Below are 13,559 nucleotides of genomic sequence, written 5' to 3'. Positions count from 1 at the left end.
TCAAAATACATTTAGATTAGAGGCGGCCTTCAAGGTCTAATAAATTAGCAAATGAACCTCCTTGGTTTAGCTTTCAGCTAAGAATACAAAGATAACACAGCAAAATTGGTGATAAAAGTAAATTGGAAAGTTGTTTAAAATTACATGCCCTATTTGAAACATGAAAGTATTTTTTGGACTTGACTGTCCCTTTAATTGTATTTTATTTATGTAATTTATTTAATTTACAGGTAAGTATTTAGTCTTAAATAGGTATTATTTAGGTAATAATAGGTTTTATTTAGATTTATTTTAATTATATTAAAGTTAGGGGTGTTAGGGTTAGACTTAGGGTTAGGGGTTAATATATTTATTTAGTGTTAGTGATGTGGGAGGCCAGAGGTTTAGGGGTTAATAACTTTAGTATAGTGGTGGCGACATTAGGGGCAGCAGATTAGGGGTTAATAATATTTAACTAGTGTTTACGATGCGGGAGTGCGTCAGTTTAGGGGTTAATATGTTTATTATAGTGGCGGCGATGTCCGGAGCGGCAGATTAGGGGTTAATAATTTTATTTTAGGGTTTGTGATGCGGGAGGGCCTCAAGGGGTTAATAGGTAGTTTATGGGTGTTAGTGTACTTTGTAACACTTTAGTTATGAGTTTTATGGTACAGCTTTGTAGTGTAAAACCCATAACTACTGACTTTCAGTTTACGGTACGGATCTTGTAGTTATGGGCTGTTACGCTCACTTTTTGGCCGGATAGGCAAACTCATAATACCGGCACTGTGGAAGTCCCATTGAAAAAGGACGTTTTAAAAAGTGTGGTACTTAAGTTGCGTGACGGACAAAAAAGTGTGCAGTACAGCTATACCTACAAGACTCGTAATAGCAGCGGTAGTGAAAAAGAGCCATAACGCTGCTTTTTCACTCATAACGCAAACTCGTAATCTAGCCGTGTGGTATTTGTATGTGTTTTTTTTTTTAGCAAGCTAATGTTTTTTTCTAAAAGTAGCCGGTCTTCTGAAAAAAAAAAAATCAACATATGATCTGTGTGAGTAAAAAAAGTGAAACTGATATTTAAATTCAATGAGTGCAAAGGATTTGAAACATATTTTCTATTGATACAGTATAGAGGGGACAAGTTACATAGACTTACCTCTGAATATTACTGGGTGCCTAACATTGGTATATATTTTTACTCAGTGTATATTTATATTTTTACTCAGTGTATCTCATTCTTTTTAACAGCATTATAGAAGAAGCTGTGATGTAAGAGCTGATACAATTTCAGCATTGATACAGTTTACTTTAATTGTAGAGGTTTAAAGTGAAGGTAAAGTTACTTGGTTGTCGATGTAGAATAACATTCTTTGTTCCAATGTTTAATTCATCATTTTTATCCAATTGGTCCGTAAATAAAGTTATCACCGTAATTAATCTATTTTTCATGCTCCGCAAATTTAACCCTTTATTTTATTATTTTTTTCTATCCGGATCACGTTTTCAGAAGACCCAATTGAAAATCTGGCCGTTAGGCGGCCGTCAGTCTACGTCATCCGCCTTCTTATTATTCTGCGCATGCGCTATTTTTTATTCTCCCTACTGAAATTAACGTGCACCCCCATTTCGTACATGCATATTGGATTTGTTTTGGGATACCCACAATACGTTATCGGCTTTTACGGAATATTCTGAAACTGAGTAGCGTTTCATAACTAATAACGTAAATACATACTTTATGACCTTTAATTCATTATGTTTACACTATTTTGTTAACATTTACACTATTTTGTCTACGTCATCCGCCTTCTTATTATTCTGCGCATGCGCTATTTTTTATTCTCCCTACTGAAATTAACGTGCACCCCCATTTCGTACATGCATATTGGATTTGTTTTGGGATACCCACAATACGTTATCGGCTTTTACGGAATATTCTGAAACTGAGTAGCGTTTCATAACTAATAACGTAAATACATACTTTATGACCTTTAATTCATTATGTTTACACTATTTTGTTAACATAAAAACCCGAACCCGATTAACGCATGCGCATTGGATACTGTGTTTGCCGAGTATTGCATGCGCTGTAGAGATTGACATAGTCTGTTCGCGCATGCGCATTTCAACGGTTCATTGTGAACGCGCTTTTGAAATACTGATTTTCAGTGCTGTGACGTATAGAGCAGTCCCACCCACTCTATACGTCACAGCACTGAAAATCAGGAAATAGAGGTTGGGAGGAGTTATGGAAACCATAGGGAAATATATATATATATGTAAAAACTCGCAAATTAAAAAAAAATAGATAAAATAAAGTTAGCGATTATCTTATTTTATTATGAAATAATGAATAGATATCTTCTAATTGACAAAACGTTACCTTCACTTTAAGACTTGTGATTCTTTAAAGCGATATGAAACCCAATTTTTTTTATTTCCTGATTCAGATAGAGCATGCCATTTTAAGCAACTTTCTAATTTACTCCTATTATCAATTTTTCTTTGTTCTCTTGTTATGCTTTGTTGAATGAGCAGCAATGCACTACTGGTTTCTGACTGAACACATGGGTGAGCCAATCACAATCGATATATATATGCAGCCACCAATCAACAGCTAGAACCTAGTTTCTTTGCTGTTCCTGAGCTTTCATAGATAAAACTTTCAGCAAAGGATAACAAAAGAAGGAATCAAATTAAATAATAGAAGTAAATTGGAAAGTTGTTTAAAATTGTATTCTGTATCAGAATCATGAAATAATTTTTTTGGGGTTTCATGTCCCTTTAAGGTTAAGGCAAGAACAGTAGGGTGCAATTGTGCTTTTTGAATTCACATCTAACTTTACTTGGTTTCTAGGTAGCTCTTTCAAGGTTTTCCAGTCAGTAAAACATGTATAAGCAACTTTGCTTTTTTTTTTGGCCTTCTGCTTATGCTAATGTATATACCAGCTCAAGAAAAATAGATATTATTATTAAGTTCACATCTAACCTTCCTTTGATATTCCTCACCAATTTAAATTTTTATATTTGTCTTGTTCGTCTATAGTCCAATGTCTTTCTGGAAGATCTAAATCTCTTTAATGGTCATAAAAGTAAAATAAAAAACATTGTCTAACGAAACAGATTTGTCTGAAATGTTGTTATATATAAGTTGCTCACATTTTTATTGAAACTAGAAGGAAATTCCAGTTAATGCAGACTTGATTCTGTAGAACTAACACTAATTAGTTGTATTCTTATACAGGGACACAACTCCACAAGCCTGAAAAGAAAAAATTATTTTATTCGGTAAATAAATATCTTTTAAAAAATCATGTCATGTTCTGCAGTACACTCAGCGACAAAATAGCAGTCTTTTTGTGTCTGATAACCCACTTGGAGTTCAGCAACACATTTCCATTAGCGAAAATACCTCTAGAAAAAGTTGTTACTGTTTCAACGGCATATGCATGTATGCTGCGAATGCCCTTGTGCATAAGCTTCAGCATTAAACATAAAATCTTCTCAAAGAGCTAGAGGTGGTGTGTATTTTGTCAGCATATACTTTGTGCCATACAGAAGACTTGAAGACTGGTGCTCAGGGCCTTCACAGCATATGTGCGTATGCCACTAAAACAGTAACTTTAACCAAAATCAAAAGCACACATGAAAGTTATATTTTGACTATTATGTTTCTTTAATTACATCCTTATCTATATACCAAGCAAGATATTGCAATATTAAATAAAATTATAAGCTTAGTTACTCTCACAGTAATAAGATTACAATAACATTTTATCAAAGGACACTGGATTAGTTAACAGCATTGCAAAATTAAAAATCATGCAGACCACTCATCACAGCAGAATCTTGTTTGACTGCTTAAATCTTAGTGGATGTATTTTTTTTTTTAATCTGATTCCCTTTTTTTCCATAGCTAGTAGCTGCCATTGTATTCATCAGCTTTGGGGTGGTATCGGCTTTCTGCTGTGCAATCGTTGATGGTGTTTTTGCGGCTCGACATATTGTAAGTATTCTTCTCACTCTAAATCATTTTATTATCTATTTTATAGGTCCGTCTGATTTATAGCTGATCTCTGCTTCATTCTCTTGATTTTCTTTGCTGAAAAGCATATCTAGATAGGCTCAGAAGCTGCTGATTGGTGGCTCCACATAGATGCTTCGTGTGATTGGCTCACACATGTGCATTGCTATTTCTTAAACAAAGGATATCTAAAGAATGAAGCAAATTAGATAATAGAAGTAAATTGGAATGTTGTTTAAAATTGTATTCTCTATCTGAATAATGAAAGAAAAAAATGGGTTTAATGTCCCTTTAAAGAGACTTTAAATTTTTTTTTTTCTTTTATGATGCAGATAGATCATACAATTTTAAACATTTTGCAATTTACTTCTATTATCTATTTTCCTTCATTCTTTGGTATCCTTTGTTGATGGAGCAGCAATGCACTACTGGGAGCAAGCTTAAAGCCAGTGACAAGAGGCGTATAAATGCAACTACCAATCAGCAGCTTCTGAACCTACCTAGGTATATTTTTCAACAAAGAATACAAAGAGTATTAAACAAATTTGGTAATAGAAATAAATTGCAAAGTTATTTAAAATCGAATGCTCTGTCTGAATCATGAAAGAAACAAAGTTGCATATGAAAATATTTAAGCTGTAATTATAATTTTATATTTTTAGTTGTACCAAAAGAAAAATGGAGAATTATTGACACAGTATAAAAAAATGTGCCTGCAAACATGAATAGAAAGGGAGATGGGATACCGGGAACTGTTTTTCTCATTTCCAGCCCTCATGTTTCCCTAGCAGGCCAGATTTTCATGATATCTGAACTACATGTGAAATTATTCATTGTTAAAATCAGCTATTTGATAAACAAAATATCTCTATTTTCCACCCCTATTGAGAGGTTAATGTATGCTTTTTGTTTTCATAGCTTTTCTAAAGATAATACAATAGTAATCATATTTTCAGTGTAGATGTCAGTTTTAACAGCCAAAATCAGCTATTTCACATGGCAAAATAAATGTGAAAGAGCTGTTTGCAAAACTGTATTACACTCCAGCAGGTAAAATGTTTAATTGGAAACACATTAAACAGGACAATATTTAGTACAATGTCCCTTTTAAGCTGTATTTTTGGTATTTGTATGTGAATTTTCAGCTCATCTTTACATCTTCAAATACACATTGCTGGGAAGGACCGATCTCTTCATTCACTTATGTGTTTACTGTAATTTTAGAAGCAAGGTGAAAGCAGTGAATGTCAGTGGGGAGAAAAACACACCCTTATTACTGTATATGCTTAAAGGGAAAGTATTTTTTGTATAAGCTCCTGAAACTGATTATTAACCCCTTAAGGACCAGCGACGTACCCTGTATGTCACTGGCCTTTTTTGGGAATTGATTGTTTTATAGCGCGGTCTTTCCACCAGCGTTGAGACTGCTCTATTCCACAAAGCCTGCTGGAGGGAGGGTATTAATAGCGTCTTCTTGCTAGACTTGTGCTATTATGTCCTGAAAAAAACCTTAACGACCAGTGACATACAGGGTACATTGTGGTCATTAAGGGGTTAAATTGCAAAAAGTTAGAACACACAATAAATGTTTAAACAGCATTTGCCTCTGTCATTTTGTTAGCAAAATGTGCAGGTTTTTTTTTCAGTCCAAAAAAGTGCTTGTGAAAGTGCAACACACTACGATCTTAGTGTGTTCTTCTTTCACAAGAAGGAATCTAGCTCCGAAAAGAGCTGAACACAGCGAGCAGCCGCCTTCTCCCGCATTTGGAAGCATCCGAAACCTCAGAATGCACGTGCCTATTATCCAAAGGCTTCTGAGAAACTTTAAAATAATATTCTGATATTTCATAGCAAATGGAAATCTAAGTTAAAGGGACATTTTATTTTCTATCTGAATCTGTCACTCTCTATCAGGAAAATGTTGTTTATTTCTAATGACACAGTGAGTACACGTATCATCTCTAATTACTATTGGGAATATCACTCCTGGCCAGCAGGAGGAGGCAAAGAGCACCACAGCAAAGCTGTTAAATATCAGGTGGTAAAGTTTAGGTGTCTGGAAGAAGATTCTTCTCAATCAAGATGTTATTATTTTTCAGCAGTGCAAGCTTGTTCTTTTTTTTCCCTGGAGTTTAGCCGTAGCCCATGTCAGTCTCTTCAGTAGAGCAGTGGTGGCTTTTAATCAATTGGGAACTTGTGGGGTATAATCCTCACTGCACCTCCCAAATAGCCATGGCTACCCTATCTTGAAAGCCTGAGGGAGATCACTCAGTCTTTTCCTTTTTCCACAGGTCCATGTGAGGGAGCTGCCCTGCTGCCGAGCAGATTAAACAGTGGTAAGTGCTAATTTTATTTTTCTAGGGAACATACAGAAAAATATTGGCACTTTAACAGTTAATTCTGTTGGGACACTTATCAATCCTATTGTGTGTTCATAGGACATTGTAAGGTAGTTTGTGCAGGCACTGGGGACGAGAGGAGCAGGGACATAGGCCCAGTCATGTTTATTATAATCCGGTCAGGGTGGTTATGTTTGTGATTTATTCCCAGCGGCTTTACCCTCAGACTAAAGTTTAATGCCGGCCGGGAGGTTCAGATGGTTACGCCCACGATGGGCGGGTCTGTTTGAACCGGCAAATAATTTGCGTCCTTTTTTCCTCATTCTCATTTCCGGAGTGTCGGAAGTGTCAGATTCTTGTTGCGGTTCCACTTTTCTGTGTATAGCGCGGTCTCCGGATACCGAGTGGAGCAGCTCTGTTTGAGTCCAGATATTCTTTTTAAAAGAAGGGGACAGTATATCTCTGGCGGTCAGCAGGGCTGGCTGAGGTGTAGAGGCTGTCTGAGGTGCTCTAAGACCAACGTTATTTTTTGCAATAATAAAAATTGTTGTTTAAAATTTAAAGAGACAGAAACGTTTTTTTCTGTGTGTCATAATAAAAGATAAATAAAAGTATTTTATTTTTCATTTGTTCAATTCTTGGGTAAAGATGGACCAAGAGGCCCTGCAGAATGTTGCTTGTTCTTTATGTTTTTATGCTAATGTGGAACCACCAATACCGTTCTGTTCCTCATGTATTGAGAGAACATTGAATTACAGGGATAGACTTTTTGATGTTGAGCCAGCATTGTCTAAGGCAGATGCTGTCCAGGGGTCTCCTGAAAATGTTCAAGATATGCCGCAGCTTTCTCCTCTAGTGTCTCAAAATTTATCGTCCACACATGCAGTGCCCTGCACTTCCTCTCAAGCTCTGGTTGGAGTTACGTTGCAAGACATCGCTACCCTCATGTCTTCTGCGGTAACTGATGCGCTGTCTGCGTTTCCCATGCTGCAGGGAAAGTGCAAGAGGAAATGTAAAGAATCAGTGAGTAAGGTTTCTGACACAGTTGTGGCTATCCCAAATGTTCTCTCCCAGAAGTCTGAGGAGGAACATACTTTGGTAGCATCTGAGGGGGCGAAATCTCAGACTCAGACAGTGTAATTCCTTCTTCTGATGTTGAAGTTGTATCCTTCAGGTTTAAGCTAGAACACCTCCGTTTGTTACTTAAGAAGGTTTTTGCTACTTTGGACGACTCCGACACTATGGTCGTAGTCAATCTTAAGAAGCATAGCAAGCTAAACAAGTATTTTGAGGTACCTTCTATGGTGGAGGTTTTCCCTGTACCAGATCGGGCTACAGAAATTATTGCTAGGGAATGGGAGAGACCTTGTATCCCTTTTTTCTCCATCCCCTATTTTTAAGAAGATGTTCCCTATTGCTGACTCTATCAAGGAGTCTTTGTAGACGGTTCCCAAGGGGGAAGGGGCAATTTCCACTTTGGCTAAGAGAACCACTATTCCCATAGAGGATAGTTGTTCCTTTAAGGATCCTATGGATAAGAAGCTGGAGGGTATGCTCAAAAAGATGTATGTTCACCAGTGTTTACAATGGCAACCTGTGGTGTATATTGCTACCGTCACTAGGGCGGCGGCATACTGGTTTGATGCGTTGTCTGATTCTATTCAGACAGACACTCCCCTTGAAGAGATCCAGGATAGGATCAATGCCCTTAAGTTGGCAAATTATTTTATTACGGATGCTTCCCTACAGGTTATTAAGCTGGGAGCAAAGATTTCTGGATTTTCCGCACTGGCCCGCAGAGCCTTATGGTTGAAATCCTGGTCTGCGGATGTTTCATCTAAGTCTAAGCTTTTGGCAATTCCCTACAAGGGTACGACCTTGTTTGGGACGGGCTTCTTCGCTCAGGCCTGGGTTCGGGATGTTCAGGATCCCTGGGCGGTGGACATCGTGTCCCAGGGATACAAACTAGAGTTCAAGACCTTTCTTCCCAGGGGCAGGTTTGTGCTCTCAAGATTATCTGTAGACCAGATAAAAAGAGAGGTGTTCTTACACTGTGTTCAGGACCTTTTCGACCTGGGAGTGATAGTTCCTGTTCCAATGCAGGAACAGGGTCTGGGATTTTACTCCAATCTGTCCATGGTTCCTAAAAAGAAAGAACTTTCAGACCAATTTTAGATCTCAAAAGTCTAAACAAGTTCTTCAGAGTATCGTCCTTCAAGATGGAAACTATTCGTTCCATTCTTCCCTTCGTTCAAGAGGGTCAATTCATGACAACAATAGATTTAAAGGATGTGTACCTGCATGTTCCCATCCACAGGGATCATCACAAGTTTCTGAGGTTCGCATTTCTAGACAAACACTTCCAGTTTGTGGCTCTTCTATTCGGCCTTGCCACAGCTCCCAGAATTTTTTCAAAGGTCCTGGGATCCCTGTTGGTGGTGGTCCGGTTGCGGGGCATTGCAGTGGCACCTTATTTGGACAAAATTCTGGTTCAGGCGCCATCTTTTCAACAAGCGAACTCCCACACGGAGATGTTGTTATCCTTTCTGCGTTCTTACGGATGGAAGGTGAATTTGGGAAAGAGTTCCTTAATTTCAGCTACAAGGGTAGTGTTCTTGGGAACCATAATAGATTCCCTATCAATGAAAATATTTCTGACAGAGGTCACAAAATCAAAGATTTTCAATTCTTGTCTGGCCCTTCAGTCCTCTCCTCGGCCATCAGTGGCTCAATGTATGGAGGTGATCGGTCTGATGGTAGCTGCCATGGACATCATTCCATTTGCCCATTTCCACCTCAGACCTCTGCAGTTATGCATGCTCAGGCAATGGAACGGGGATTATGCGGATCTGTCCCCCCGATTACATCTGGATCAGGCAACAAGAGATTCTCTTCCTTGGTGGCTGTCGCAGGAACATCTCTCCCAGGGAACCTGCTTTCGCAGACCCACCTGGGTGATTGTGACAATGGACGCCAGCCTGCTGGGATGGGGAGCAGTCTGGGGCTCACTAAGGGTTCAGGGGACATGGACTCAGGAGGAGTCTGTTCTCCCCATAATTCTAATTCTCCACATTCTAGAGCTGAGGGCAATCTTCAATGCTCTTCTGGCCTGGCCTCAGCTGCAACCTGATTTATCAGGTTCCAGTCAGACAACATAACTTCAGTGGCTTACATCAACCATCAGGGAGGAACTTGGAGTTCCTTGGCCATGACAGAGGTAGCTAAGATTATTCAGTGGGTGGAGACCCACAACTGCTTCTATCTGCGATCCACATTCCAGGAGTGGACAATTGGGAAGCTGATTTTCTGAGTAGACAGACTTTTCACCCAGGGAAGTGGGAACTCCATCCGGAAGTGTTTTCCAGCTTGATTCTCAAATGGGGACAGCCAGATCTGGATCTCATGGCATGTCCCCAGGTACGGGTCAAGGTCCAGGGATCCTCAGGCTGTACTGATAGATGCTCAGGCGGTACCTTGGAATTTCAGTCTAGCATACCTATTTTCTCCGTTCACTCTCCTTCCTCGGGTCATTGCTCAAATCAAACAGGAGAGGGCGTTGTGATCCTCATTGCACCAGCGTGGCCTCACAGGATATGGTATGCAGGCCTAGTGGAGATGTCATCCTTCCCACCTTGGAGACTCCCTCTACTTCAGGGGCCCTTCCTTCATCCAAATCTTGTTTCTCTGAAGCTGACTGCTTATCTAAGCAGGGATTTTCTGAGTCTGTCATTGAGATCATGATTCAGGCTCGTAAGCCGGTTACCAGGAAGATTTACTACAAGATATGGCGTAAATATCTGTATTGGTGTGAATCCAGAGGCTACTCTTGGAGTAGAGTTCGGATTCCTAGAATTCTGTCCTTTCTCCAAGAGGGTTTGCAGAAGGGTTTATCGGCAAGTTCCTTGAAAGGTCAAATGTATACCTTGTCTATTTTGTTACATAAACGTCTGGTCAGAATCAGGCCTGTGTTCCAACCTGTTACTCTTCCCTGGAGTCTTAACCTTGTTTTTAAAGTTCTTCAACAGGCTCCGTTTGAGCCTATGCATTCCTTAGATATTAAATTGTTATCTTGGAAGGTTTTGTTTCTTGTTGCTATTTTGTCTGCTCGTAGAGTTTCAGAGCTCTTGGCGTTGCAGTTTGAATCTCCTTACCTTATTTTTCATTCGGATAAGGTAGTTTTGCATACTAAGTTAGGGTTTCTCCCCAAAGTGGTTTCTGATAGGAACATTAATCAGGAGATTGTTTCTTCTTTGTGTCCTAACCCTTCATCTCATAAGGAACGTCTGTTGCACAACCTAGACGGGGTGCGTGTGTTGAAATTCTATCTACAGGCGACTAAGGATTTTCGCCAGTCTTCTGCTTTGTTTGTTGTTTTCTCTGGGAAACGCAAGGGTCAGAAAGCTATTGCTACTTCTCTTTCTTTATAGCTGAAGAGTTTAATTCTTTTGGCCTATGAAACTGCTGGACAGCAGCCTCCTGAGAGGATCACGGCTCATTCCACAAGGGCTGTTTCCTCTTCCTGGGCATTTAAAAATGAAGCTTCTGTGGAACAGATTTGTAAGGCTGCAACTTGGTCCTCTCTACACACTTTTTCAAAATTCTATAAATTTGATACTTTTGCCTCAGCTGAGGCTTCTTTTGGGAGAAAGGTTCTTCAAGCAGTGGTGCCTTTTGTTTAGGTACCCTGTATTTTCCCTCCTTTATCATCTGTGTCCTCTAGCTTGGGTATTGATTCCCAATAGTAATTAGAGATGATCTGTGGACTCACTGTGTCATTAGAAAGAAAACAAAATGTATGCTTACCTGATAAATGTATTTATTTCTTGACATGGTAAATCCACGGCCCGCCCTGTTTTTTTAGACAAGCTTTTTTGTGTGGTAAACCTCAGGCACCTCTGCACCTTGTGTTACTTCCTTTCTCTCTTTTCCTTCGGTCGAATGACTGGGGTTGGAGGGAAGGGAGGTGATATTGAACAGCTTTGCTGTGGTTCTCTTTGCCTCCTCCTGCTGGCCAGGAGTGATATTCCCAATAGTAATTAGAGATGATCCGTGGACTCACCATGTCAATAAATAAATACATTTATCAGGTAAGCATAAATTTAGTTTTTTAGTTCCATGTCGCTTTTTTCTTAGGAAATTGTTTATCTGAACACAGCGAAGCATTAAACACTTGCTGATTCAAATAAGCTAAACAGTTCAAAATAAGCAAGTGGCACAAATGACTGCATTAAGTTGTTTTTTTTTAAGCTATAAAGAATGTTTTAATGTAGCACTTTTACTATAATTTAAAGTCAATTCATATTAAAAGTACAACAGCTAAAGTGCACTTATACAATGAAATATACTAACATAATAACAGCTTGATGAACATTAATTCCTTTCTAAAAGGCACCATTCTAAAAGGCACCATTATGTTATTTAAGGTCCAGACCTCTGTCACAGTGGAGACATTAAAAAGTACTTTAGAGACATCTTTCACTATCTCAATTTAACAAAACCACGACAAAGCTGAAAATCGTATATTTAGTATTTAGTGCGTGTTTCCAGCTCTAGACAATTTCCATAAAAACCTGCAAATTTGATCTAGCTGCAAAAGAAAAATACATCAAATTTAATGTACATAGAGAATTTGATGTGACAAATTGACAACAAACCTACTACAATTTAAAAAGACCACTACCTGATACATATTATATATGGGCAATGCATGAAGCATGTGCACACTACAATTCCAATTACCTAACATATCTAAATAAATGTGCCTATCTTCTGTGCAGTCCTTTAAGGGTCAGCAGACTTTTTCTTAGGAAAGGGCCAGAGAGTAAATATTTTGGGGCTTCATGGGCCAAGAGGCAAAATCAAGAATATTATGTATATACTATAACAAGAAACAAAGCAACAAAGGTTCACAAATTTGTATCAACAAAATTCCTATATATATATATGACAAATAAAGGAGTCACTTAGAAACATACTTTGGTTGCAGCCTCAATTTCTTTCTTTTTTTGTGAAGAAATTCCACTGTGATGGGATTCTGTTTTCAATCTGACCATGTCTTTCCTTTGAGTTTAGAATATTGTATATACATATATATAGCCGAGCAACAGTGCAAAACGATGATAGCTCCACATACAGGTGCCCATTTATCAAGCTCCGAACGGACCTTGTGGACCCATGTTTCTTGCGAGTCTTCAGACTCACCGGAAACACCAGTTATGAAGCAGCGGTCTAAAGACTGCTGCTCCATAACCCTATCCGCCTGCTCTGAGCAGGCGGACAAGAATCGCCGTAATTCTACCCCATCGAGTACGATCGGGTTGATTGACACCCCCCTGCTGGCGGACAATTGGCTGCGAGTCTGCAGGCGGCGGCGTTGTACCAGCAGCTCTTGTGAGCTGCTGGTGCAATGCTGAATACAGAGAGCGTATTGCTCTCCGCATTCAGCGAGGTCTTGCGGACCTGATCCGCACTGTTGGATCAGGTCCGCAAGACCTTTGATAAATAGACCCCACAGTCTTTGTCACAACTATCATGTTACACAAAATCATAGACAATACATAAACAAACGTGAGTGGCTGTGTGCCAATAACATTTTATTTATGGACACTGAAATTTTAATTTCACATAATTTTTACGTCACAAAAGAACCTTCTTTTTTCAAGTATTTGAAAATGTAAGAAAAACACAATCATGCTGTAATGAATTACCAAAAGAAGAAGCCAAATAAAAGCATCTTCACTATACTTCTAGTTGGAGGAATAGGATATCCAGCCTAATTTTTACTACAATAAATTTGCACACCTCAATGTCACCTCCATTTTTGTTTCTCAGTTGCATAGCTTGTATCTACCATAATCTTGCAACCACCAAGCTTACAAAGCAAGTATTTCATTTTCACAGTTGTATCTTGTACATCCTCCAATCAAGGGATTAGACATTTTGATTAAGGTTGGAGATAGTCAATGATTAGGTTATGGTTAGGAACTGGAACTAGGTTAGAGGGTTAGGAACTGGGGACTGTTTTATGCAAAAGCAGAAAAAACAGGTGTGCATTCACTTTATTAGGAATTGGGTTAGAAACAACTCAGTTTAGGAAGAAGGTTTCAGTTAGAGTTGTGCTTATGGATTGTTATTAGGGCCCCTATGACTTTTTTTACTCTTACAGGGACATTAAACCCACATTTTTTCTTTCATGATTTAGAAAAAGAATGCAA

General features: G+C 38.8%; 1 protein-coding gene across 1 annotated transcript in view; it reads left to right on the top strand.

The window, feature by feature from the left end:
• Positions 1-13,559, top strand: part of TMEM255B (transmembrane protein 255B) — a 174,454-nt gene that overhangs the window by 29,790 nt on the left and 131,105 nt on the right. The window contains exon 4 of the mRNA XM_053705455.1: positions 3,899-3,988. Within this exon, the coding sequence (XP_053561430.1) occupies positions 3,899-3,988 (90 nt within the window). The remainder of the gene's footprint in view (positions 1-3,898; positions 3,989-13,559) is intronic.

The sequence above is a fragment of the Bombina bombina genome, chromosome 3 (assembly GCF_027579735.1).
Source record: "Bombina bombina isolate aBomBom1 chromosome 3, aBomBom1.pri, whole genome shotgun sequence".
Lineage (NCBI taxonomy): Eukaryota > Metazoa > Chordata > Amphibia > Anura > Bombinatoridae > Bombina > Bombina bombina.
This window is presented reverse-complemented; position numbering and strand designations above follow the sequence as displayed.